The sequence below is a fragment of the Pseudogymnoascus verrucosus genome (genome assembly GCF_001662655.1).
Source record: "Pseudogymnoascus verrucosus strain UAMH 10579 unplaced genomic scaffold scaffold_61, whole genome shotgun sequence".
NCBI lineage: Eukaryota > Fungi > Ascomycota > Leotiomycetes > Thelebolales > Thelebolaceae > Pseudogymnoascus > Pseudogymnoascus verrucosus.
In genome coordinates, this window is record NW_017263712.1 from 49,236 (window position 1) to 72,480 (window position 23,245).

Below are 23,245 nucleotides of genomic sequence, written 5' to 3' on the forward strand. Positions count from 1 at the left end.
CCCACGATGCTATCGAGCCTACAAGGCTAAACCGCCCGTCAATCGCCGTTAGAGATGCTTTCGTTCAAGCAGACCTAGATGATCTGGCCCCAGATGATCTGACTGACCAGCTCACCAACGAAGCAAACGAGCCGCACACGCCTGATGTGCAAACCCAGGTTTACATGTCCCAAGAGGACTCCTTCGGAACCAAAGAGGATAACCATTTGGAGAACCGCGCTGCAATCAGGTATGGGCTTATCTTGGTACACCACGTTCACAGAGAGACAAGTTAACACTATAGCAAGCCTTGTATTAGAAGAGATTGGAATACTACGTGCTGAGCGGGCTGCCACCGAGGATAAGATGAATAAGATAATGGCCGCCATTACTAAATACAACACTTTCACGGAGGAAGCACCCGTACTGATTCAGATGCTTAGCGAAAAATTAAATACAGTGACCCAAAATCACAAACAGGATAGATAGGTGTTTGTTTAGAGAATATTTAATAAATTACTAAGTCAAACTTCTTCTATCAATAGTGGTATGTATTGGGAATATCCGTAGAGCCAAGAAGTCGGCGGAGATCCCCGCCTTGGCCTACTTATCACATCCGCATGGATGCTGCTCCTACCGGCAGTACCAGGCATTCGGGACCACGCTGGTTTGCCACGGCCTACGATTATAAATCTCGATGACGTCTTAGAATGCCTTGGAGTAGCGTGCCAGTTGTAAGCAATGAGGTAAATAGTTACGTAAACCCTGGTAAGTAGTTACGCCCAGGTAAACAGTCGCACCCGGGTAAATATAACTAACGTCGCGCGATGCGTCGGGCGCTTAATGCCGCAGGGTTCCACCGCACGCTCGTGCCGAGAGTGTGAGTTGTTATTGGAGCCAAGGCCCCGTTCCTGAACTCTCAAAACCAAAGCCCGACCCAACTATGTATTTTAAGTTTGCTGTCCAGACCGAGGAACTCTGTCCCTAGCTACGGAAGCTTCATGTCAAGATGTCGGTCTTGGTCGCCACCGTTGTCCTGCTGGCCTCAACGCTGTATCTAGTGACCACGCCGCATCGCCAGGAAATCTTTGCCGAAGTTCTCTGCTGGTCTTTAATATACGTCTCGAGTCGGGCTTATGCACTCTTCAACCGCGGCGCGACTAGATCGCCATCGTCGCCCAGGTCCACAAGCGCGACTAATTGGAATGCGATTGCCTTGTGCGTCGCATTGCTGTGTCTGAGTAGCTCAGTTAAGGTCGTGAATTGGTCTGTGGTTAGTATACCCCGTTTCCTGGATGCATCTCCTCAGCCAGCATGGTCGTCGATCGCTGACCAGAGGCCGGAAAACTAGGCTCCCCTCTTATACCCCATGGTATTCGCTATCCACAGCTTTCGTGGCCCTGATCTGCAACTTCCGAAGGTCGAGCAATCCACATCTCGATTTCAACAGATTAATAAGAAAGCCTTCGCATCTCTCAGTCTGCTAGCGATAGGCACCGTCATTCCCTTAGCAAAAGGCCGCATTCCAACAGATCTAAATCTCCATCTATGCTGGCTGTTATCCCAAATCAGTCTTTATGGATTCTGGCTTTGCGGAGAGTCGGCCGAGTCTTCTCAGTCAGAGTCAGATGATGTTAATGCATTAGAAGATGCAGCAAAAATTGCTCCTCGTATTCTAGCCCTATTGGTTCCAGCTACTCTCCTTTGGTGGCATACCATTATCTTTATGCCAGCTTCAGATATGGCGGTTGTGGTACTGACCCTCTACCTAATGACCCTCCACCTAATGATCTATCTAGTTATCCTCCACCTAATTGTCCTCTACCTAATTATCCTCTACCTAATTATCCTCTACCTAATTACCCTCTACCCAATTATCCTCCACTTAATAATTACTAATCCTTTGTAGTTATTAACAAATTACGCCTCGCAACATCTTTAGCCACAGTTGGCAGCCACAACTACAACTTAAGCTACAGTTTAAGTTGCAATTTGAGAACAGTAATAGTTTATATTATTCATCTTATGACATATTTCTCGTTCTCATTCTTTACCTTCTTACTCACATTGATTAAAGCCTTGCCTTTCGTATCTTGCACCTTTTGCTTATCATCGTTGCTTTTTCGTTTCCTAGACACACAGTTTGAACGTGGTTCCTTAATACAATGCACGTCTTCAAAATAAGTTCTGAAATCTAAAGGAGACTCAAGATGCGCGTTGCAGATAGGGTACGGACATTCCGATTCCGCATAAGGAGTAAGGTGCGTGTTAATATGATTGACCAGCGTGGACTTCGTCATCCATTGCTGCATCCTCTGAGATGGCAAGAGGTCCTCATTACCCAGGCAGAAAGGACAGGAAATCGATCGTATAGATCGATTTCAAACCCTTGATCGATCGACGATCAAATCGATCGATTTGATCAGATATAGTTCTCAAAAAAGCAGAGTCAGACCTGTGTAGGGCACTGCTTCAGGGAATGATCAAATGGGTGGAAGCGGAGGCATCGGCACTTAGCTATTACCAACCTGCACGCTTACTGAACCGGCTCAGCACACGAGTACCGGACGAACTGGACGCTCCATTGCGTCGCATTTTATCCCTTTTAGCTCTCTGCTTCGACCCGTATTTCGGCCTCAGGCAGCATCTGGTAACTGACGGCAGGAGCTGTTCGCTCGCTAATTGGCCAGTGCTTCTTTTTTTAGAGGCCCTTGCGGTCGCGATCAAATCAATCGACCAAGTTGTCTAGTCCAAAAAGTATCGATCGACTAGGCACCTCAAATCTATACGATCGAATCGCAATTGATCTTCTAGTCGAATCGATCAAATCGATTGGTCGATCGATTTCCAACCCTGCTAGTAATAAAAGATTCACGGTCACTTATGACGATATGATCTTATTCCGTACGTAGTTTTGTGACGACTTTTACAACTGACATATTGAGGAAAAATATCCTAAATGATGATCCATACGTCTCTATCCTAGAAAATGCAGATGACCTGTATAGTGGATCATATCTCCTCCAAACATTATTTGACACTGAGGATACTACGAAGAGGCCTAATACTATTAGCTAGCTAAATATTTGCACAAGAGCCGTTCATTACATGGCAGGAAGAAGCGTCAGCGGCCTTCTCAGCTAATGGCAAGCAGCTGGGTGAGACTAGTCGCTAACGTTACTATTACGTATTGCACTATCAAAGTTCTTACGTCGTTGCTTGTAATTGCCGTTAATTGGGGCGAAAAGTGCTCTCTTCAGCCCTTCCTCTTTGTATATAAGAACAAGCCGTTCTCCATTTAGGCAAAGATTTTTAAACATGTTAACTAACGCCACTTTCTTGCCTCAATCTCTCAGTTGAATATATTCATAATTCTTTCAATTTTTACCATGGAGACCGCGGAGGGTTTTCGCATTGGGGGTATTCACATTCCCACTCCCAATCTAGGTGTAACAAAAGAAGAAGAAGTTACAAACCGCAATGAAGTACGAGCTGCAATTGCAGAAGGAGGTTGGGACGTTATTTGGGGAGACCTGATTAATGAAGGAGACCTTCTTACATTTATCATTTCGCTGCCTACAGGAACTACAGGAGAATGGGTTGCTCTGCAGGTCCAGGCTCAGTTGGCGAAGTTTTCCCAGAGACTGGGTGATGTTTCTGAGGTAGTTCTTGCGCAAGCGACTAATTTTATAAACGGCCTGATAAAGAGAAAGGGTTCTGGAGAAACAGATATCAATGGACTAGGAATCAAGGGAGGCTTTGCCACCTACCACCGCCACATGGAGTATACGCTCGCGGGTGCAAAAGTTGGCAGTCACGATCTGCCAAACAATCAACAACCATACATTGCTTTACGCGTTACCAAACCTCTACCACCAAAAGGGGCCTCATTTGTTTAATCATGAACATTAATCGACGCTCCCTTTATTGCGGTGTTCGGACACCTCGGTGAGTTTAACCCTTTGCAAACGTCGCTGAGCAACTGTCTGATGGTTTAAATTAGAACAGAGCCCCTTCGTCAAGACTGTGGTTTTCTTCTTTTGGTTTTATCTACGCTCGTTATATAACATCGGAAATATGAAATGTGGGTTTGTTATGGACGGTAGTGTTGCGTTGCTCTTCATAATTAGGACTAGGAGAATTGAGGATCTGTATCTAAAAAGTTGTAGTCCACATGGTGACCATATTTCTTGGCAATAAATTGCTAATATGCGGTGATAACTAACGTTTTTGTACATTGTACACCGAACGATCCAACACACCGAACGGTCCACCCCATTTTACACTTAAATCATATATTCGCAGCTTAATATCTCTGCATTCTCTTAATAATAAATTAGTTATAAAAATACTACGGTAGTATAGGAGGCAGCACGAGTACTATACTCAGATAGTTATGTGAGTACTACACTCACATACTCCCGTAGTGCTCATATAACTACACTCATATACGCATGTATGGCTTTAGGTGTCATCATGTTAATCACGTCAAAGCCAAGGTGGATGTTATCGGCACGATTTGCCAACAATATTAGTTTGACTAACTTACCAATCGTCGGAACCTACCCTGAGGTAAACCTCAGGGTTCGGGATGAGCAAACGGCGTTCGCCAGCGCTCGCCGCCACTTCATATCGCTGGCCGTAACCTCAACATATCTATAGCTAGTAATTTGTATACTATAACTCTTATTTTAAGTCTGCATGCCGTAGCTCCATAGTTTTTAGTGTATTCAATTTTATCATTACTTTAGTATCAGCTGTCCTCCTTGCTTCTTCATGATTGTACAGCCTTTTGAGCTAGCAAACTCAAGGCTAAAACTTTCATCGTCTGTCAAATCTTGAATAAAACCGCCATGTGTAACAACAATAACGTCCTTTCTCATGTTGCTTGGTACTTGCGCCAGCACATCAATTCTCCTCTTTACATCACCTAGAACTTTCTGTGCCCTCGCCTTACGATTAGCGGGTGAAAACAGGTCTTTCTTAAGCGGCCACGGGGTTTCTTTAAGAGTAGAGAAATCCAGATTCAGCCATTCATTTTTCAAGTTTACGACGGCTGATCCGGTATTGCAGGGCTGGTCGCCAACTTCTTGAAGGTACGGATCCAGGACTAGATCTGCTCCCCCAACTATACCGCCTTCACCTTTGAGATAGAAACCTTCGTCGATCACATCAATGAAGGCCAAGAGCGTAGTATGTATCGATCGCCTCAAGGGAGATGTGAGTATAGTTCCAATTGTATCAGTGCCGAGGGGTGCAATGTTTTGGCCAAGTTGCACCGACTGTCTTTCACCCCTAAGAGTCAATCTCGGGTCGGGAATGCTGACGTCGTCGTTAACGTTATGGAGACCGTGGCCGTGTCTGATGAGAATAACCTGTCCCGCCATTGCTGCTAAATATTCTGTCGATAGGTGATGGTATATTGGATGAGGACGTAGAAGGATAAATCATACTGTGCAGGATGAGAGAAGGCCAATTAATTAATTAATTAAGAACGGCAATGGAAATGGAAATGGAAAATCGAAATGGAAAATCCCTCTTTTACTTTCTAACGACGCAATCCTAGCACTGCAACCAAACCGTCGTTTTTCTTCGAGTTCTATAACGAAACAGCGCCACCATCCAAATGAGCTCTGATGGCAAATATCGACGAATCACCATTTCGCGAATTCTGCTATCGTATTCGTGAATACAGGCCTTTCGCCATATGTCCGTCTGGTCACATATAGAATAGGTAGAATATGAGTTGATAATCTGGCGCAATGTGATAGATTACAATAAGATAACTACGTACCATTTTCTAAGAGAGATGATCTGCAACCTTGGCGAACATTAGCAACATTGTTGCCGTCATCCTAAGTTTGACTGCTTGGTATCTCTGGCTCGGCCCAGTCAGCCCAATCAATTCGCCAGGTTTTAATTAAGTTACATGAACTAGTCAGAAACCAATCGAGATCTAACGTTAGAAGATGCCAGAAATAATAAATGACGTGATAAGGTAGTGACGGATCACGAGGATCAGATGGAATTAATCGTGTGAGTGATCTAAGACCTATCGAGATCTGGGGAGATGAAAACAATGATGATGAATGATGGAGCGATAACATACCATTTAGTCCAAGTCCCGTTCGGCCCTTACATGGACCATTCCATCTACCACAAACCTGGCTTTTTTCAGCGCCATCTTTGCACCTTGTGAGATCTACAAAGTAGTCTAGCCTTATGAACCGAAAAGCCTGTGTACGCGATAGCGCAACCCCTGCGTCATCACCAAAGTGTTGCCAACATTCTTCGGGGCAACTTTTGAGGAGTGGTCCTTAGTCAAGGTATATAAATGTTGTGTACACGGTGAGAATCAAATGTAAATTCTTGTTTTTGGATCCACTAGAGTTGGTCAAGATCTTTAACGACCTGCTCACAAGAATTAACCTTGTACCCTTTAGTCACAAATAGCCTCCATATCATATCAATCATCATGTGCGACAACCACGAGTCTGGGGCTGTGAGACCCCTAGATGCTTGTCGTCGATCACCATGCTGATCTCTTACTGCAGACTGGCCACTTCGTCCCCGCCTATATCCATAAGCACATTGCTGAGTCCGCCGCTGCTCCGGATAAAGCCCGGCAGGCTGCTCTGCGCACCCTCTCCGTCGACCAGGACTTTCGTGGGCAGCGTGTGACAGCCTCTGAGACCGCTGCAGCACCCTGTGCTGCAGACGAACCTGGAGTATTGGCAGCCCAAGTCCCCATTGTAAGATCACGCTATGTCACACCCTATGTTTTCGAGCACGTCGTCTAGAGCAAAGAGGCAGGCGATGAGGCTCGAGAAAGTGCAAGGGCAACATTGAAAACAGATGCTAAGATACGCGAACAGAGAGCTGCTCTTATTGGTCCTGCGGCGACAGACGAGCCCCATGATCATTTAGCTGCTCCTTTCCAACTGAAGCGCCTTATTTACGATGCAAAGGGTAGCGGCAATCTTCGCGGCACTCTTGCTCGCGCAGAAGGTGCTGGGCGAAATACTGACAGACAGGTCAACAATGTCTATGATGCTATTGGCATCACGGCCATGTTCTTCTATACGGTGTTTGGCCGCAACTCCGTCGACGACAAGGGCGGCAATATAGTTGCTACTGTCCACTTCGACAGCAAACCCGATGACCAACTTGGCTACAACAACGCCTTCTTTTTCGGCACCGAGTTTGCTTTCGGCGATGGCGATGGCATCATCTTCGACTATTTCACCGATGCACTTGATGTCGTGGCGCACGAACTGACTCACGCCGTCACCAAATATACATCTGGGTTCACTTACAAATTTCAGACTGGAGGCCTGAACGAGTCCATCTCCGATGTCTTTGCCGCGTTGGTCGAGCAATGGCACTTCAACCAGACTGCGGCTGAGGCCGATTGGCTAAATGGCCAGAGTCTGTTCCCCGTTGCCATCAGGGGCCCGGCTCTCCGAGACATGGCCAACCCGGGAACTGCATACGATGATTCTATCCTCGGGCGGGACCCCCAGATTTCTCATTTCAGTCAGTATAACGATGACCTGAGTGTCCACGTAACCTCGGGCATTCCCAACCGGGCGTTCTACCTAGCTGCCATTGGCTTCGGTGGCTATGCATATGATAAGGCTGGAAAAATCTGGTATGCCACTTTGACCGACAGCCGCATCGAGGCAATTGCCAAAACTGCCACTTTCAAACAGTGGGCAGACGTGACGGTTGATCAGGCGAACAAGTTGTTCGGTACTGGTGCAACAGTCATTGTCCGCAATGCTTGGATCGCTGTTGGTGTTCTCGTCTGATGCTGAGCATGACGGGAAGTTATCGTTAGCTAATATGACGGTGAATGTACTTTATAAACTGGCCTCGAGTTGTTTCTGCTCTATGTGTGCATGTTTTCAACGAAATGATCTGTGTCTCACTTAAGCTGGCGCTAGAGTCTACTTCCCGGCGCTCGATCGTTGTCATCTTGAGCTTCTCCAAGCCTACTAATTAATTTCGGGGAGGTTTTTCTGCGAAAAGAAAACCCGGTTTTCCTACTGTTGTAATACTGGTGCGATACCCGGCAATGCGAACACCCCCGGGGTAACCGATCGGCCTACCTGGCAAGAGCCCAACTGAAGGAGGATGCAAGGGTTAACTATAAATATAGTCTGTGAATTGATCCGAGGAATTATAAGATGACCTGTGAACTAATGCTAGGAAGTGTTATAGCGGGAATTAACCACGCATTTTATATTCAGATTGCTGAAATCGTAATGGACTCGAAACGTCACATTTTGTCCGAAGTGTTATAGCCAAAATCTGTTTGCGGACTCAAAACAGCTAGCTTCATTAGACACAGTAGGAAATGACTAAAGTATTCCGGCATCATTAATCGGTCGCGATTGTTGTCCTAGAATTGTTACTGTCCTAGATACTGTTTCTGGACTCAAAAGGCGCTAAGAGATTGACAGATCGGTAGATCGGTAGATCGACTAATGCTATTACCTTCTAACCCCTCAAGTTTCGCCACTACCTTGGGACCAGCCCAATTGTTAGCTTTGGTATCCAACATGTTGAGGTTTTTGTATGATTTTAGCTTCAATAAGCGCAGTAAAACCGGTGAAGTTGTTCAAAGCGCACGAGTACTTTATATTTTTTTTGCTTTTGCCAGGAGGTTACATAACCTCTAGGCCACACGGCAGCCCCCATTTCTATAAAGCTGTTACCTGGATTAAAGACACAGGATGCGGTTTTTTGAGAGCATATATCAGAATGGAGACAGAGGATGCAGCGCTTTGACCAACTGCACCCCGTTTCCATAAAGCCGCTGTCGTCATTGCGGACACAGGATGCAGGAACAGGGATGCGGAACGCCGAGAGCAGGGGACGGTTTTGGTGGTCGTCTTGGCGCGAGAGTGACGATAGCTCATAGAGACATTCCTAGGCTCTGCATACGTTTTTCCCATCGGGGTTTTCCGTCATGCCTTTACAGGAATTTGGGAGCCTAATAGCATTGTAAAATATCAGAAACCTGAAAATATGCCTCAACTATAACTCTGTAATGAGAGATTTAGAACATCGGTCAAGGCCAACATCTAATGCTACACTTTATATTGACGCCGCTCTTCCTAATACCCATTTCTAACCGTTTCTAAAGCAGATTGTATTTCTATATAACCATATTTTATCAAAGTATATAAAGAATTACTGACAGGGTGGTGGTGAGTAGGGCTTGAGCTGGAATTAAGTTCCTATCTCTCGCACAGCGCCGTTGCTTAGCAGCATCTCATCTTTTTCTTGCTCTTGTTTCGCTTTTTACGCGTAACTTCTTTGCTTGTCTCTCAATCTTTGAAGAGAACAGTGATTATGAAGCTCTCAAAGGATGAACTACTGGCAGATATCGAGCAGCAGCGATCAACGAAGAAACGTCCACCAAAAGTTGCCCCTCCAACAAAGAGAGGATACACTTCTATCCTCTCGCTATGGCAACACTTTGCATTGCGTATTGACCAGCCAGCGCCGGTCCCAAGCGCAGGTTGCATGAAGAGCTTCTTCAAAATGTTAGCAATCGAGCATAAAGGGATGCTAGGCCCACATCTCTCCCTCAACACCTTATGCCCATACGTTACACGCCTTGCAACAGCGTACAAGCATGAACACGATATTGAGATTCCACAGAGGGTAGTCAAGGAAGTGAAAGATGTAAGATGATACCTGTTGTTGTCCTTATATAGTAGCAAAGAAGCTAATACAAGGATAGTGGATTAAGTCAGACTTGAAAGTTTTGCTCGCTCTCAGTAGCAAGGCCCGCCCGAAGCCAATGGCGGACTCGCAAGATCTCGAAGTGCTTATTCGTTACTTGTGGGTACAGGACAAGCACAGTTACCGAAACCAACTCGACCGCGTTAAGCTGCAGTTCTTTCTTCTATGCCTTGCATACACTGTAGCCCGGCCAGGTGCGGTCGTCGTATCAGATTCATATCGAAACAGCAATGAAGCTATAACTTACAGAGTTAGTATATATCTAGCGTTTACTTCATGCGTTTGCTAACTCATTTGAGGATTTGAAATTCCACCTCACTCAGGATGTCGAAGGCGGTCCACCTCAGATGAGCCTCACAATTACCTTCAAACTTATGAAGGGGGACAGAGATGAGGAGGATGAATTGTAGGTATCTATAGACCATAGGCTATCTTAACGGAGCTGACATAGCTTAGTGTGACAATAACGCTCTGGGAGGACCGGGTCTATCCACACTTATGCCCAATTATGCCATTTCTTACCTTAGCATACGAACACGACGCATTTGATATTAAGCCAGAAGAGCTTTTTTGCGCTACGTTAGATCGTAGCGTTGTTGAAGTCCCTCTTAAAGATGAGGTCTTAGATATGCCCCTTTTTCGAGCAGCGGACAGGACGGCTGCATGGACATACGCTGCTTCTTACCGCGCCTTGACAGAGCTTGCATACCGTGCAGGATATAGATGCCAAGTAACTTCATACGCTATTAGGCGCGGAGCTGCAAATATTCTAGAAAGTATGTAATTTGACACCGAGGCCGGAACGTACGCTAACCTTGTCGCAGAGTCCGCAACATGGGCAGAAACAGGCATCTTGATGGGTCATAAGAATCCCAAGGTGTTGCAAGCACGCTATGTCAACAAACATGTCGGTGTTGACTTACAAAGCCTGTTCCATAAAAGAACTGCAAAGACTGATCGTCTACGGCCGTTGCGCAGCTTAGCTGCTGAACACTTCCCAGGCGCACCATGCGACCTCCGCGGTACGGACCTGCATCAGAAGCTCAGGGAACACCCTAAATACATTGAGCTTCGCCAGGAATGGCAGGACCTTAAGCAGAGCGCGGCAAGCGCGGCCCTTGTCAAAGCTGCGAAAACAAAGATGGATGTGGAATTAGCACGTCTTAGAAGAGTTGAGGCAAAGAAGCTTAGCAAAAAGCGTATTCCCCTCCGTGCCTCCGTAGCCCTCTGCGTCTCAAATTCCTGCTAGCAAGTGCAGCTGAGTTGAGCCTGATTGTCACCTTCCGAAGCTTCTCTGCTTCCTGGACCTTTGTCTTTGGCTTGTTCTTCCACTCCATCTTAAACCAACCTTGTTCCGCTGCCTCTGTTGCTGTGAGTGGGAGGCAACTAGTTGTAGTGGCGGTCATCCTCCTAATCCAGTTGCCAGTGAGCTTGATACAGATTCCGTCGCCTTTATTTCCATCATAAGGGGTCCGGTTTATATAATTTCGTTGTGTTGACCCTCTCATCCTTCTGTTTGATATTTGTGTTGCAGTCATAGATGAAAATGTCTTTCCCTTTTGCAAACTCTGTTGATGGTCAAATGGCAATGGCCCATACAGGATTATCATGTGCATCACCTAGATGGAATCCTGGGTTGGCAAACCAATGGAACACTGGGAAAGAAACCCATGGCATGGCATGACTGAGTCTTCCCCTGGAGGTTTGACTATCTTCTCTCGTAGCGCTTCTGCGAAAGTGGATAGGTCTTTGGTGTCGTGGAAGTGTTGCCAGTTAGCGCGTGCCGCTACAGTAGTGAAGGCAATGATGGAAGGTGCCAGCGGTCATAGATAATCTTCCTATGGTGGGTTTTGGCATCAAAGACAGTGCTGTCTTCTGTAAGACCCTCTGGAGTTTGCGGAATTGCAGGGCTAGGCGGCACGCAGCGGCTCAACTCACGGATAGCTGCATAGCAGTTATCCGTGAGTTGAGCCTCGTCCTTTGAAAGAGTTGGCGTTTTTGGAAAGTGGAAATAACTTTTTATCCTGGTGATTAAACTCGCTCAAATTTAGGTGTGGATTTAGGTGATGCATAACTACGGATACAGCCCCTCAAACTCTGTGTAAGTTGCGGTTATCAAAATTTATTTGAGTTGCTAAAATTGGCTGCTACTATAGTATCATTTCTCAAAATTACTCTTTGCAATATCACGCTTAGTTGCCCCTCTCGCCGTGCAAATCTTGGCAACATGAGTCTCGTTCTTCCGCATCAGGCGACGGTATTTGAGAGGTTGCCCAACCATGGACAGTTCCTCATGAAAGCTGTTCTCCAAATAGGTTGTATATAGATTGCCCGAGGCCAAGGGTCCCCATGGCTGCTGCGTGGTGTGATTGCTGAAAGGACCGTATCCATAACCGCCTTCCTCGCCGATGTTATGGATATCTCCCGTCGACGTTTCATTCCCAAACGGACCCACCATATTGTTATCAGTGTATACCTGCCGCTTCGTATTCGTCGTGTCAGCACCCATATTTTGGTCTAAATCCATTGGCATGCCGGAGCCGACATTGTTGTTGTCGGCAGCATTCTTCGCCGCCAGCAAAGACTCTAGCTCTTGAACCCGCTGCTCAAGTTTTTCGATATGTTCCTTAGTCCGTTGCCGATGCACACGTTGGGCATCTCGATCGTTCTTTCGTTTGCGGTCACGCTGAGCGGAGGAGAGATCCGCAACAAAGCGGGCTGCAGAGTGTTTTATCAGCGGCATATCTTTAGTATTAAAGATTGAATATATACCACGATGCCTCGCCTGAACATTATATTGATTCTGATGCGTGCCAGCCGCATCCGCCTTCCGCTGGGACCTCCTGTCGCCATTCTGAGTTGATAGCTGTGTAGACATAGTTTAAGGTGAAGGTCTTGAGTTGTAACTGTGAGGATGCTAGTTTTCTTGTGGGAAATCGAGTCGATGTAATGCTAACGTTTAATGGGGATGGTGGGAATGGTACTTTTTACTGAAAAGAAGCGTCACATTGGGTAGGATATTGACAGTGTTTATACTGCGTGACCTTCGGCAAATCCCGACATTAATGCTGTGTTACTTATCAAACGAGCATTTTCAATTCCATCAATTCTGAGGGAGGAGTGGGTGGTAGAGGCAGTGATATTTAGCCAACGGTCAAGGTCACGAGCAGTATCAAGAGCTCTTGTTTTCAGATGGTTCCATGTCCAACAGCATGATGTCCAACAGCATGATGCATAATGTAATATTGTAGTGGCTATTTGCGCTAATTGTCAATTCCGTCTTTGTCGTTCTCACGCCCTTGGGTTCCTTTGCATAGTTGGCAATGAGCTGGCGGCACGCTCTAATTTGCAAACTTCCCGAAGTTCATATACAAAGCTTCTCCATAAATGACTCCGAAGAATTATTCAGTCAGTCCGAGATCTTCGACGCCTCTAAATCTAATGAACTAACACCACAGCTGTTCAGGTATGCATTGATGTTTCTTAAATCGTCCTGAATTTCATTTGAGAGCCCTTTAGCATCCTCAAAACCTCGTATAGCTTTGCGGACAGCTTTGTGAGAGTCCTTGCATGTATGTTGTGAGGTTTCGCCATCCTAAACGTAAAATCAGCGGTACGCCCTCGTGCCTCCCTCAGCATGCCTTACCTTGATTCTAGAATCAAAAACTATCAAAGCTGTACAAGCAAAGACGGCTTGCTTTATCCTTTCTTCAACCCTGTTCTCCTCTGAATCGGAGAGAAATTTCTGGGGAGCAGAATGAGGCTGCGAATCACCGCAAATGCATAAACGGTAACCAATTTCCCGTAGTCTTTCCTTGAGAAATTCACCAGTTGCAAACTAGACGGGTCATTGTCAGCTATATTTTGTTAGTTAGGGGTACAAGAAGAAACACTGACAAACATGTATTGCCAATCAGTAGTGATCTTTTCCTTGGTTCTCCTGCCGTTTGATATAGAATTCCAATTTTCTGTCAATTGGCCAAAGACACAGCCTTTCTCAATCTCGGAACCTTGCCCAAAAGCAAATTTGTAAAACGCCTCCCATGGGGGTGACAGAATCTTCATTTTGTTAGCTTGAAATAGCCATGCGACGCGGCATAGCAGTTCGTGATGTTTAGGAGGCATCTGGCCATGGACCTTTTTGAAAGCACCTTGCACAGCCTCATCTTTCATTCCCGCGCATAGTCGTGCACCCCATAACCTTTGCAGTATGTCAAGACTTTGTCTAGAGTAAATCGCACTCGGAATTTGAGTCATGGATCTAGGTTCCTTGCGGGGTGGGGGAGGAGACAAGCCCTCTTTCTCAGCCGTTTCGTCAGGCGTAGATACGGGTTGAAGGTTACTATCATTCCTATATTGTATAAGCAGGGGAAATGGCAAAGGAGCTGATTAACATACACTATATTCACCATCCTATTTGTCTCGGTTGTTTCCTCCACGTCTGAAGCAAGCCCATCATCTAATGTCGCATTAGAGTCTCTCAGCCTTGAATTTTGGACTTTAGTAACAGTGATATCTTCACTGTCAATTTGCCCATAGCTGCTGCCAAATAGCGTTTCCTCCAGACGTATCCTAACACAGTAAGTGCCAGGATTTGTAATAGTCAGAGTAAAGCAAAACTTCATCTTGATGGGTGAGACACGTTGCCCAGTCTCAACTGTGTTTCCGTCAAGCTTGCCCTCACCGGTGTAGCTAAGTAGTGTTGCTATGGCGCGGAGATCTCGGCGGTCCAAACCATAGCAACCCAATTCAACTACGATTGGTAGAGCAACACCAGCCTGGACTGTTTTTGGAATCGAAACGAGAAGTCCAACGTCGGAGAGAACGTCGGAGGCAACTTTGGAGGCAGCGGATGATGGCATATCATTAGTGGTGTCATTGCGGCCAGGCGAGTCACGACGCAGCATGCGCTGAAGTTCTGTTGCGGGTGTCGAGTCGGCCATGGCAATAGGGAATAATTAGGCAAGGCAAAGAAGAGCAGCGGTAAAATTTAGCCAGTGGTTCGGGTAAGTGTGTGAGGCGGCTTTGTGGCAATGATAAGTTTCCAGGTTTTATATCAGTATAGTCGGTGCAAATAAGAACCTGGCTTTGCTGGGTTCTTCTCCGAGAAATGAGGGTAAGCAGGATTCTTATAGCAGCGAAGATAGCCCACGATGATAATGACATGGTCCCCACCCCAGCTCTCCCAGCGACGACCACCCCCCACCACCCCCGCTCATCACCAGCCTTCGGACCCCCCACGTTCCCCCAATCATAACCACGCGCGCCAGGCCAGTGCAACCAGACTCATCGACGCCGTCGCGTCCCGGGCGAGACATGACCAAAAGGGGGCACGAGATACCCTGAACAGGACCCTATTAGGGTGAGGTGTCTGAGGCCAGCTCGCGACAGCGAGAGGGACGGACGGATTGGGGTGCGGCGTACGCGGGGAGTTAAGTGGCTCAAGAACTTGAAGGACGACGATAAGGTAGAGTCTAGATCAATCCCAAAGGTTCCTTCGTACAATCATTTATGAAGAGTCAAGATTAAGAGTTGGTATTCTATATTGCAAGCACTTTAAAAGCTAGGCCACTACAGCGTGAATGTGAGTCTAACAACCTCTCAGAAGCCCCGCACAAAAGTTCACCCGTCACCGTCTTCTAATATATGCTAGCCCTGTGAACATAGCTGTTAGCTGCCGTGGCGGATTGCGTATGTGGCTTATTGAATATCTCCTTCTCTAATTCCTTATGGTATTCAATCAAGACCTTTATGGATTCTGGCGTTAGCTTCAAGGTGACCTCTTGCTGTGCCGACACATTCGTGGAGACCATATATGCAAGGGCCCATATGGTAGTTGCTGGGAATGGTAAAAGGGAGCGAAGCTTCTCCTTTGCCAGTGTTTGTTTCCATTCCTTGGATCTTAACTTGAGCTCCCATGGTCTCGCGATAGGCGCATCTCGAGGAGGATTGGCCATCTTCCTCATCTTTCCTACACTAAGGGGGGGATTAGCGGGTTGTTAATGGGATATGGGAGTTGTGGTACATACCTTGGTCTTACTGGCCGAACATGAGTCGCAGGTTGCGACAAGGCCAAGCCGCGGCTCCTTCTTCGCGGCTTGGCCTTGTCGTTGGCGTTGGGCATGGAGCCGTTTATAATGAAAGCAATCAACCGGAATGGATGACTTGTTGTCCAGCATATTCGTTCGCAGACAGCACACCTCTTCACGGACTGAGAGAGATATATCCATACTCTCTTGAGCTCCTTGTCAACGTGGATTTGTATGGGCTTTTCGTTGTCGGGGCGAAGATAGGTATGATTGAGTGTTGGGAGTAGAGTTGCAGTTGGATGAGGAGGACGAAGCGGCAGTTTGATGGAGTAACGTTGACAGCTACGGGCCCGCACTCGTGGCCATTGCCCAGGTCTGCCCTGTGGGTGCCGTCGCCGATAGCTTCAAACACCTTCTAGAAATGAACGGCATTTCCTCTTGCGCTTACGATGGAGGTTGCACGCCCGTACCTGATTCCACGCGATTTGTCCGCCTATGAGCACTTTTTATGTGACGCTTAGTACTGTCAGCCCGGGAAAAGGAGCGTGTGCAGCCTAGCTGGGGGCAGTACTGTTTGGAGGATTGTTAGGTATCCGTTCTTTTAGTAGGTGTTATAGGGGGTAGCGTAGGTTAAAACCGTAAGAAAAAATGGGGAAAGCAAGGAAGAAGAAGTAAAGGGGACGTACATATGGTTTCGGTACCCGCCGACGCCATGTCTCAGCCCTAATCCCATGAACATTCTTTAGATGACGCCGTCCATTACCAGCCTGGGTAAAGCGGCGCGTGCAACCAGGGTAGGGGCAAGGCTGTTAGGAGGATTGTTAGTGTCTGTTTTTTTATTAGGTATTATAGGAGGTAGTGTAGGTTAAAACCGTAAGAAAAACTGGGGAAAGCAAGGAAGAAGAAGTAAAGGGGACGTACATATGGTTTCGGTACCCGCCGACGCCATGTCTCAGCCCTAATCCCATGAACATTCTTTAGATGACGCCGTCCATTACCAGCCTGGGTAAAGCGGCGCGTGCAACCAGGGTAGGGGCAAGGCTGTTAGGAGGATTGTTAGTGTCTGTTTTTTTATGAGGTATTATAGGAGCTGGGGTGGGTTAAAAGTGTGATAAGAGAAGGGGTGGATGCAAGGAAAACGAAGTAAAAGAAACTTACATATGGTTTTATACTTAAATGAGTACGCTTATGCTCCTTTAGATACCATTTTTCAAAGAACACCTTATCACACCCTGTAGTGCTCGCACCTGTACTTGCGCCTGCACCGCCAGCACCTACGCCGCCTCCAGATCCGCTTCTACTATCCTCGCCTTCTGATTTGCTTTCGCCGTCCGCGCAAGACAAGGAGCGCATTGAGTGGCTGTCCCATTTGTCTGGCAAGGCCTCGTTGGGTGTGAAACTCTTGCTGTCCTGTGCTTGCGCCTCCTCAGCCTGCCAATTCATCCATATACCATTAACTCTGACAATCTCAACCAAACTGCATTGTAGTTAGTTATACGAAGACCAACGATGACTATGGAAGACTAACCACTTGATGCCGCTATGCGTCTCATACAAATATTTGTCTCCTAGCTTTTTCCCAAGCACATCTTCCAACATCCATAGAAGGGGATCATATTTCAGCTGAGCAACAGCATCTAAAGTTCCCCTATCATATGTGCTAAAGTAGGCTTCAAATTCAGAGGACTTGAAGAGGGCATAATGTATTGAAAATTTGTCGCCGTTAGTGATGGGCTCACCGTATCCTTCCTGGATGCAGAAAGACCCTACCAAATTATGAAGGTTCGTGCTTATTTCGACTGTAGGGGTTTGGGAGGTGTTGTACTTTAGGGTTTCTGGTACGGTGGCAGAAACGGCGGTAGAGTGTCGTTCCAAGGAAACCGCCTCTTTGTCGCCAGAGAGGCTGTAGATGCTCGATATCGTTTCCGCCAATTCTTCATTTTGATTGCCAAGATGGGGGGGTGGCTCCAAGCCCATCCTATGGTCGCCCGAGCCGCTGCCGTTGGTGCATTTCTCTCCGCTGGGCTTGTAGGTGATGCACCAGAAGCAGTTTGTCTGTTGAAAATATTGTTAGTGTTGTGTTGAATTTCTCGCAATGAGGAGGAAACGTACACTCAACATAGCTTGTTGCTCTTGGCTTAACGCTGGAGCTGGATGTGCCGGATGTTGCGATGGACGCATCATCGTCGACATTTCTTTTGTAGCGGGGGAAAGGGCGGCAGAGAGTGGTTCTAAGGAGGAGATCACCTCTTTGCCGCTAGAGAGGCTGTCGGTGCTTAATATCGCTATTGCGCCTGTCAACTCTCCGCTTTGTTTGCTGAGCAGTAGCGGGGCCTCCCAACCCATCTCGTAGTCGTCAGAGGCGTAACTGTTATGCGGCGAGGAGGACAAAAGGATCGATGTGACAGCATCCTCCTGCTGCGCCGGCCCAGGACGCAGTTGTCGCCCCATACAGCGCTCGTAGGTGCATGTCTCATTGCTGGATATGCATCGGTGGCAAGGGGTCGTACCGGTGCATTTCAACTTGCGCTTGCGGCAGAGGCTGCATGCCACAGATTGACGCTTGGGCTTGTATGCCCGGTCGTAGGGTAAGAACCGAACCGGTTTCCCATAGGTTTTGGCCTCTTTCTGCTGAAACTATTGTCAGCAATGTGTCTATCTGGTATAGTGTAGGAGTTGCCTGCGTGGAGCTGGTTTTCTGCGTCGCGCTTTGCTTTTTCGCCTGTGGGGGGAGTAATTGTCAGACTCCATCCATCACCACCCGCGCCCCCAAAACCCGTCTTCGGGACTCCATCAAACACTGAGCCATGCCATTGCTGCTGCATTGGTCCTGATGGCGCCGCTGGTAATGCGGGCCAGGCGGAGCTGTTATAGGTGTTCATTTCCTGTGTGGTCCAGGCGCAAGCAGGATAGGTGGTGTGTTGGTAGTCCTCTCTGGCAGTGGTGGTGCTTGTGATTGTATGCAATGGGGAGAGCGAGGATAGAGGGGTAGGGAGGATGGGTTGTGCTTGGTAGAGCTGTGGCGAGATGTCGGAACCCTCATCCTCATAATCGGCGTCGTCGTCCTCCTCCTCGTCTGGTACTCCGGCGCCGTCGTTGACGCACACGGTTGTGGAGCCGTCGAGCTCGCCGCGGCGATAGCGCTCTTCGCTGTAGAGGACTTGGAAGAGCTGGGTGAGGAAGGGGCGCTTCTCGGCGTTCTTAGGCTTTTCGCGGTCGGCGAACCAGGTGGCCATGGCTTCGCGGGTGACTTCCTCAAGCTTTGCGACGGTGACACCGCGTAGGCGGGCCTGGCTCTTAGAATCTTGGTTTACGACGAGGCCGAGGATGTGCATGAGAAGGATGATGCGCTCTAGATATTATATTAGTTCGAGTCCATTTCAAACTGGAGAAGGGGTAACATACCGCGCTTGTGCAAGTGATCTGGCTCCTTATGCCTGATCTTGTTTGGTCCCGTCATTGCGGGCCACCACGGAGGCCTCTTCGACGCACCCTTAGTGTATGGGTACGTACGCTGCTTCTTTGGCTCGAGGAGCTTGACCCATGCCTTTCCAAGGACCTTGCACCCATTCTGTTGTATATCCTTGAGGCACTGGCGGTAGACATCGTCGCGGGCGGCGTCGTCGCCGATGGAGATTGTGCGGGTGGGAAGGGTATGGGTGGCAGGGACGGCAGCGCGGATGCGCTTGCGACCCCCTGGGCTCCTAGACGAGTCGGTGGAGTAGTCGTCATTGTTGGCACTGTTGGAGGGGGCAGAGAGACGATTCCGAACCGATGCGTTGATTTGGCCGCGGCAGCGGGCGTTGTTGCAGGTCTGGCTTTGCATCTCCGTCCCCTCTGCACTGAATTCGCAATTGAGCATATTGTGACCTGGCGCGACGAGTTAGTGGTGGCAGTGGTGTTTGAGTGGCTAGGACGTACGCAATGGCTGGCGGCCGGAACCCATGAGGAGCTCATTCTGAAATTCAGGCGTGAAGAGGGATTTGGGGTCCGTCTTCATGTCGTCGGAAACGAAGGTAGAGATCTGGCCATCTGGGTGGATTACGGCGAGGGCAAAGGCGGCGGATTCGATACCGCAGTATTTGTTTAGGGCGACGTTGATGCCCTGTAGCGCGTTATGCTCGGTTCATTATAGCTAGATTCCCGTGATGCTTACTATGTCCATCGGCGCCGGCTCGGTCATCAGCGTTGCGGGCATGGCGGCAGCCGCCGGTTTGGGTTGGAGGGATAGGTACGGATCGTATAGTATGCCAACTGGTCTCTCGTCGAGGGAAATAAGGCCGAATAGGGTTGATAGGATGAGAGCTAGTCTGACGGAATGTTAGAGACATCATGCTACGATGTGAGAATGGGCGGCGCGAGTCTTAGGCCTCAACGACTTACTGGCAAAAGCAAGGCTGCGAATAGCAGTGATGGCAGCGAGAATGACTCTCTTTTGCTCGAGAAACCTCTTCACTGGTCTGTCGTGACTACCTTGGTAGAAAGCGTCTATATGTCTGTCTGTTGTCAAATGATAAAGGGGTAAACCCACTCTGGTGTAATGTAGTAAAGTATAAACCAAGCATTTTGCCGTCTAAGGCGGAAGGAGGATGCTCTCTATATAGAAGAAAACCGCACCCTCCAGAGGCACCCCCCCTCCCCTACTAGTCTTCGCCATCCCTCCCCAATCAGATCCCCCCTGCCGCCACGCCAATACCTAGCAGCAAACGAGGACATGCAGCCGTGAGCGCGAATGGTGTAGAGAGATGTTGGAGAAAGGAACTGGTTAATTGGATAATACACCTATATAAAAAGTCGGAGACATCGTTTGAAGATGATGACACAACGCCAACTATTGGGTAATATAGATATACAACGGGAATTTTATCACAAGTGCCTAACAATTTGTGCACAACATAGATTCGCAAGCCATCTCTAAAATATTCAGCGTCTTTAAACTTCTACATAATCCTCGGCCGTATTTTCTTCCTCCTTGTTCATATGCTCCTCAATAATAACGAAGCGTGCACAGATATCGTCATCATCAGGGACAGGAAATTGGACCCAATGATCGCCCTCTCTAATGGAGTGTATGTTCCTGTGTTCATAAAAAAAATGAACCCCATGGTAGAGAGGGGTTGTCTTCCAATCTCTCAAGTCATGGCATTTCATGTATACATTAACACATTTCTCGTGGAGAAGGGCAGATTTCCATCTCCATTCCTTTACCAGATAATCCTCCACATCGTTGCAAACAAACGGAAGTCGATCTGCTAAGGCAAGGGAATGCTTCATGGCACCTTCTAAACTTTCTGTTGCAGCGTCCTTGATTGTGTGAAGAACAGAATCGTCTATTGGATTTACTTAGCACGGTGCACAATATCAAAGAAATAATGAACATACCATTTTTGTGCAGGCAGTCCACCATTAAGATACGTAGCCAGACAGCGTCCCAGTACATATTTCCTTTATTTGTATCACGAAACGCTTCGGCGCAAGCCGGAGTATGTATAACCCACCGAGGGAGATACACGAACGGATTCTTGTGCTCCTTGTCGAAGTATGGTTGTATGACATCTTCATCGTCGGGGCGCAGAGCGTTGGATGGAAGTTCTGACCTTTTAGGTGGACCGATAGAGTAAGACATAATGGAGTGATATGAATATTGTTTTGGAGGAGAGGTGGCGAGTCTGTTTTACGGGAATATATGCCAATATATATCTCTTGGGTCTCTAGGAGATGATCAACTACCAAGTAATATAGTGAGGCGGAAGGGGGCCGAAGGTTGTCACAGTGGAGTATTCAAGGCAGACCAACAAATGGCGCCATAGAGGCGAGTCATATTTTCGAGGCGGTTCTAAAAGTACAATGTGCCTGCGCTTGTAGGTGGCAACTAGGGCGCATTATCTCCTGCGAAAGCCAATTGTCTCTCTCTTTCTCCGAATGAGGCTTGAGCACTTTTTCCAAATCGGACTGGTCGTCCGCATGAGGCTTGCCGAAACAACTATCTACCAGCAAAGTTAATAATACTGCAAGAAGTATTGGTTGTCTCACGTACCAAGTAAGTTGCAGTTCGGTCAATGATGCAGTGGCTGTATAAAGCCAATGAAAACGACGTAGTGACAGTGATGATGAAACAGACAGCTATATTCCAGAGAAGGTCTGCAGTTACTTTTTTTGCAAGATCTGGATCTGAGCTGAGAGGTTGTTCCCGTTGGCGGTAAATAATTAGATATACCAAAACCATCTGGAAGTATTCGACCAAAAAAAAGGAGAGAATTGCGTAGTCAATAGTTTTTTGAAGTTCAGTGTTTAGCATAAAACCTGTGGCCACGGAAAGCCCAAGCTCGATAACAAAACAGACAAATGTAGGTCCTATTACCCATAACGTATACCACACTCTCGGATCTGACTTCGAACATGCATCATACCACGCACTTAGATGTGAAACCTAAACAGGTTAGCAGAGTTATTTTTTGATAATTTGCGTTTGTGATACCTGACAGATACCCCCTACGCTAATGACGGAAACGAGTAATATTGGAACAGCAGCCTCATTTCCTGTGTAAAGAAACAGTAGCGTGGCAAGGATGATGAGGACGGCTGACAGAACTGGTTGAAATAGCAACTGCCAGCGGTGGCTAAGATCGGTACGTTTTCCCCACAGCCGGACGGCACTTATGGCGAATTCAGCCGTACTCAAACACAAGGCGGCGATAGCGACCACAAAAACTTGCAGGGCCGACATGTCGAGGAGGAAATGATAGACGGAGGGCCGTGTCTGCCTGGAAACGCTCACCGAAGTGAAAGCATGCAGGAAAGGGACCGGTGAAGAATGAAGGTGACACTGAGAGTTAAGAACAGCGGTGAAGCTGAACCGGTGAAGGTATGAATGAGATGAAGAAGGCAGAGACTTATACCGACCTTATTCATATACATGAATTGGATCTCCATGTTGGAGCACATGGCTTGCTTGACACAGCTCGTCAGACCAATATCACATCGATTACTTTCTTATTCATACAGGGTTTCTTCAGAGAGCTTCCCGAGACAGTAGATGCTCTACTAAGGGGACAAGATTAATTCTGGTTGAAACCAACATCGTACGTCGTCAGTCTTCAACTAACAAATGTGACTGAGACGCATGATTCGTTGCCCAACTACTTCTGCCCCTGTCATTTTTGGAGCTAATCCTAGTTTGTAAAACTTTTTTTTAAAGAATAAAGTTTTACAAACTAGGATTAGCTCCAACAATTAGGCTTGTCCACTTTTGTCATCGAACCTCGACCTTCATCGAAGCCTTTCCAAAACATCACAACAATGCCTCGCGATCCCCAAATCACGGATCTTGAAACCAAAGTTAAGCATCTAGAAACCAACCTTCGGCGTGCAATTGAACAAATTCAGCGATGTGATTCATGTCGTCTCAATTGCCAACCTCACTTGGCCGATGCCATCCGTAACACGAGCGATCTCCCACGTCAAGAGCCTCACCAGGTCGA

At 47.4% G+C, this 23,245-nt stretch overlaps 11 protein-coding genes across 11 annotated transcripts in view; 6 read left to right on the forward strand and 5 right to left on the reverse strand.

Moving 5' to 3' along the window:
* The window catches only part of VE01_09451 (uncharacterized protein), a gene marked incomplete at both ends in the record, with an annotated part of 854 nt that extends 386 nt beyond the window's left edge, over positions 1 to 468 (forward strand). Inside the window, 2 exons of the mRNA XM_018278865.1 lie at positions 111 to 229; positions 288 to 468. Of these exons, the coding sequence (XP_018126255.1) occupies positions 111 to 229; positions 288 to 468 (300 nt within the window). The remainder of the gene's footprint in view (positions 1 to 110; positions 230 to 287) is intronic.
* A 520-nt stretch (positions 469 to 988) lies between these two features.
* On the forward strand, positions 989 to 1,757 carry VE01_09452 (uncharacterized protein; the record flags this gene model as incomplete). Its single annotated transcript, XM_018278866.2, has 1 exon — positions 989 to 1,757. The coding sequence occupies one exon, from the start codon at positions 989 to 991 to the stop codon at positions 1,328 to 1,330; it is 342 nt and encodes a 113-aa protein (XP_018126290.1). The 3' UTR covers positions 1,331 to 1,757.
* A 1,611-nt stretch (positions 1,758 to 3,368) lies between these two features.
* Positions 3,369 to 4,097, forward strand: VE01_09453 (uncharacterized protein; the record flags this gene model as incomplete). Its single annotated transcript, XM_018278867.2, has 2 exons — positions 3,369 to 3,927; positions 3,988 to 4,097. The coding sequence occupies one exon, from the start codon at positions 3,369 to 3,371 to the stop codon at positions 3,876 to 3,878; it is 510 nt and encodes a 169-aa protein (XP_018126257.1). The 3' UTR covers positions 3,879 to 3,927; positions 3,988 to 4,097.
* Positions 4,098 to 4,721: 624 nt separating this feature from the next.
* VE01_09454 (uncharacterized protein) lies at positions 4,722 to 5,366 on the reverse strand (the record flags this gene model as incomplete). Its single annotated transcript, XM_018278868.1, has 1 exon — positions 4,722 to 5,366. One exon carries the CDS (start codon positions 5,364 to 5,366, stop codon positions 4,722 to 4,724), a length of 645 nt encoding a protein of 214 aa, XP_018126277.1.
* A 1,088-nt stretch (positions 5,367 to 6,454) lies between these two features.
* PRT1_2 (Translation initiation factor 3 subunit b) lies at positions 6,455 to 7,790 on the forward strand (the record flags this gene model as incomplete). Its single annotated transcript, XM_018278869.1, has 3 exons — positions 6,455 to 6,481; positions 6,534 to 6,731; positions 6,780 to 7,790. The coding sequence occupies 3 exons, from the start codon at positions 6,455 to 6,457 to the stop codon at positions 7,788 to 7,790; spliced, it is 1,236 nt and encodes a 411-aa protein (XP_018126229.1).
* Positions 7,791 to 9,339: 1,549 nt separating this feature from the next.
* On the forward strand, positions 9,340 to 10,984 carry VE01_09456 (uncharacterized protein; the record flags this gene model as incomplete). Its single annotated transcript, XM_018278870.1, has 5 exons — positions 9,340 to 9,675; positions 9,734 to 9,985; positions 10,035 to 10,141; positions 10,192 to 10,511; positions 10,560 to 10,984. The coding sequence occupies 5 exons, from the start codon at positions 9,340 to 9,342 to the stop codon at positions 10,982 to 10,984; spliced, it is 1,440 nt and encodes a 479-aa protein (XP_018126263.1).
* An 884-nt stretch (positions 10,985 to 11,868) lies between these two features.
* On the reverse strand, positions 11,869 to 12,715 carry VE01_09457 (uncharacterized protein). The gene is made up of 2 exons (XM_018278871.2): positions 12,508 to 12,715; positions 11,869 to 12,453 (listed from the first exon to the last, which is right to left on the reverse strand). The coding sequence occupies exons 1-2, from the start codon at positions 12,611 to 12,613 to the stop codon at positions 11,894 to 11,896; spliced, it is 666 nt and encodes a 221-aa protein (XP_018126254.1). The 5' UTR covers positions 12,614 to 12,715; the 3' UTR covers positions 11,869 to 11,893.
* Positions 12,716 to 12,985: 270 nt separating this feature from the next.
* Positions 12,986 to 14,795, reverse strand: VE01_09458 (uncharacterized protein). The gene is made up of 4 exons (XM_018278872.2): positions 14,134 to 14,795; positions 13,633 to 14,086; positions 13,382 to 13,573; positions 12,986 to 13,330 (listed from the first exon to the last, which is right to left on the reverse strand). The coding sequence occupies exons 1-4, from the start codon at positions 14,676 to 14,678 to the stop codon at positions 13,145 to 13,147; spliced, it is 1,377 nt and encodes a 458-aa protein (XP_018126248.1). The 5' UTR covers positions 14,679 to 14,795; the 3' UTR covers positions 12,986 to 13,144.
* Positions 14,796 to 15,255: 460 nt separating this feature from the next.
* On the reverse strand, positions 15,256 to 15,859 carry VE01_09459 (uncharacterized protein; the record flags this gene model as incomplete). Its single annotated transcript, XM_018278873.2, has 2 exons — positions 15,256 to 15,711; positions 15,765 to 15,859. The coding sequence occupies 2 exons, from the start codon at positions 15,857 to 15,859 to the stop codon at positions 15,375 to 15,377; spliced, it is 432 nt and encodes a 143-aa protein (XP_018126247.1). The 3' UTR covers positions 15,256 to 15,374.
* A 1,091-nt stretch (positions 15,860 to 16,950) lies between these two features.
* Positions 16,951 to 21,390, reverse strand: VE01_09460 (uncharacterized protein; the record flags this gene model as incomplete). The annotated part of the gene is made up of 9 exons (XM_018278874.1): positions 16,951 to 16,955; positions 17,012 to 17,241; positions 17,293 to 17,819; positions 17,877 to 18,306; positions 18,366 to 19,116; positions 19,170 to 19,634; positions 19,686 to 19,869; positions 19,921 to 20,074; positions 21,281 to 21,390. 9 exons carry the CDS (start codon positions 21,388 to 21,390, stop codon positions 16,951 to 16,953), a joined length of 2,856 nt encoding a protein of 951 aa, XP_018126266.1.
* A 1,834-nt stretch (positions 21,391 to 23,224) lies between these two features.
* Positions 23,225 to 23,245, forward strand: part of VE01_09461 (uncharacterized protein) — a gene marked incomplete at its 3' end in the record, with an annotated part of 2,760 nt that continues 2,739 nt past the window's right edge. Inside the window, exon 1 of the mRNA XM_018278875.2 lies at positions 23,225 to 23,240. The remainder of the gene's footprint in view (positions 23,241 to 23,245) is intronic.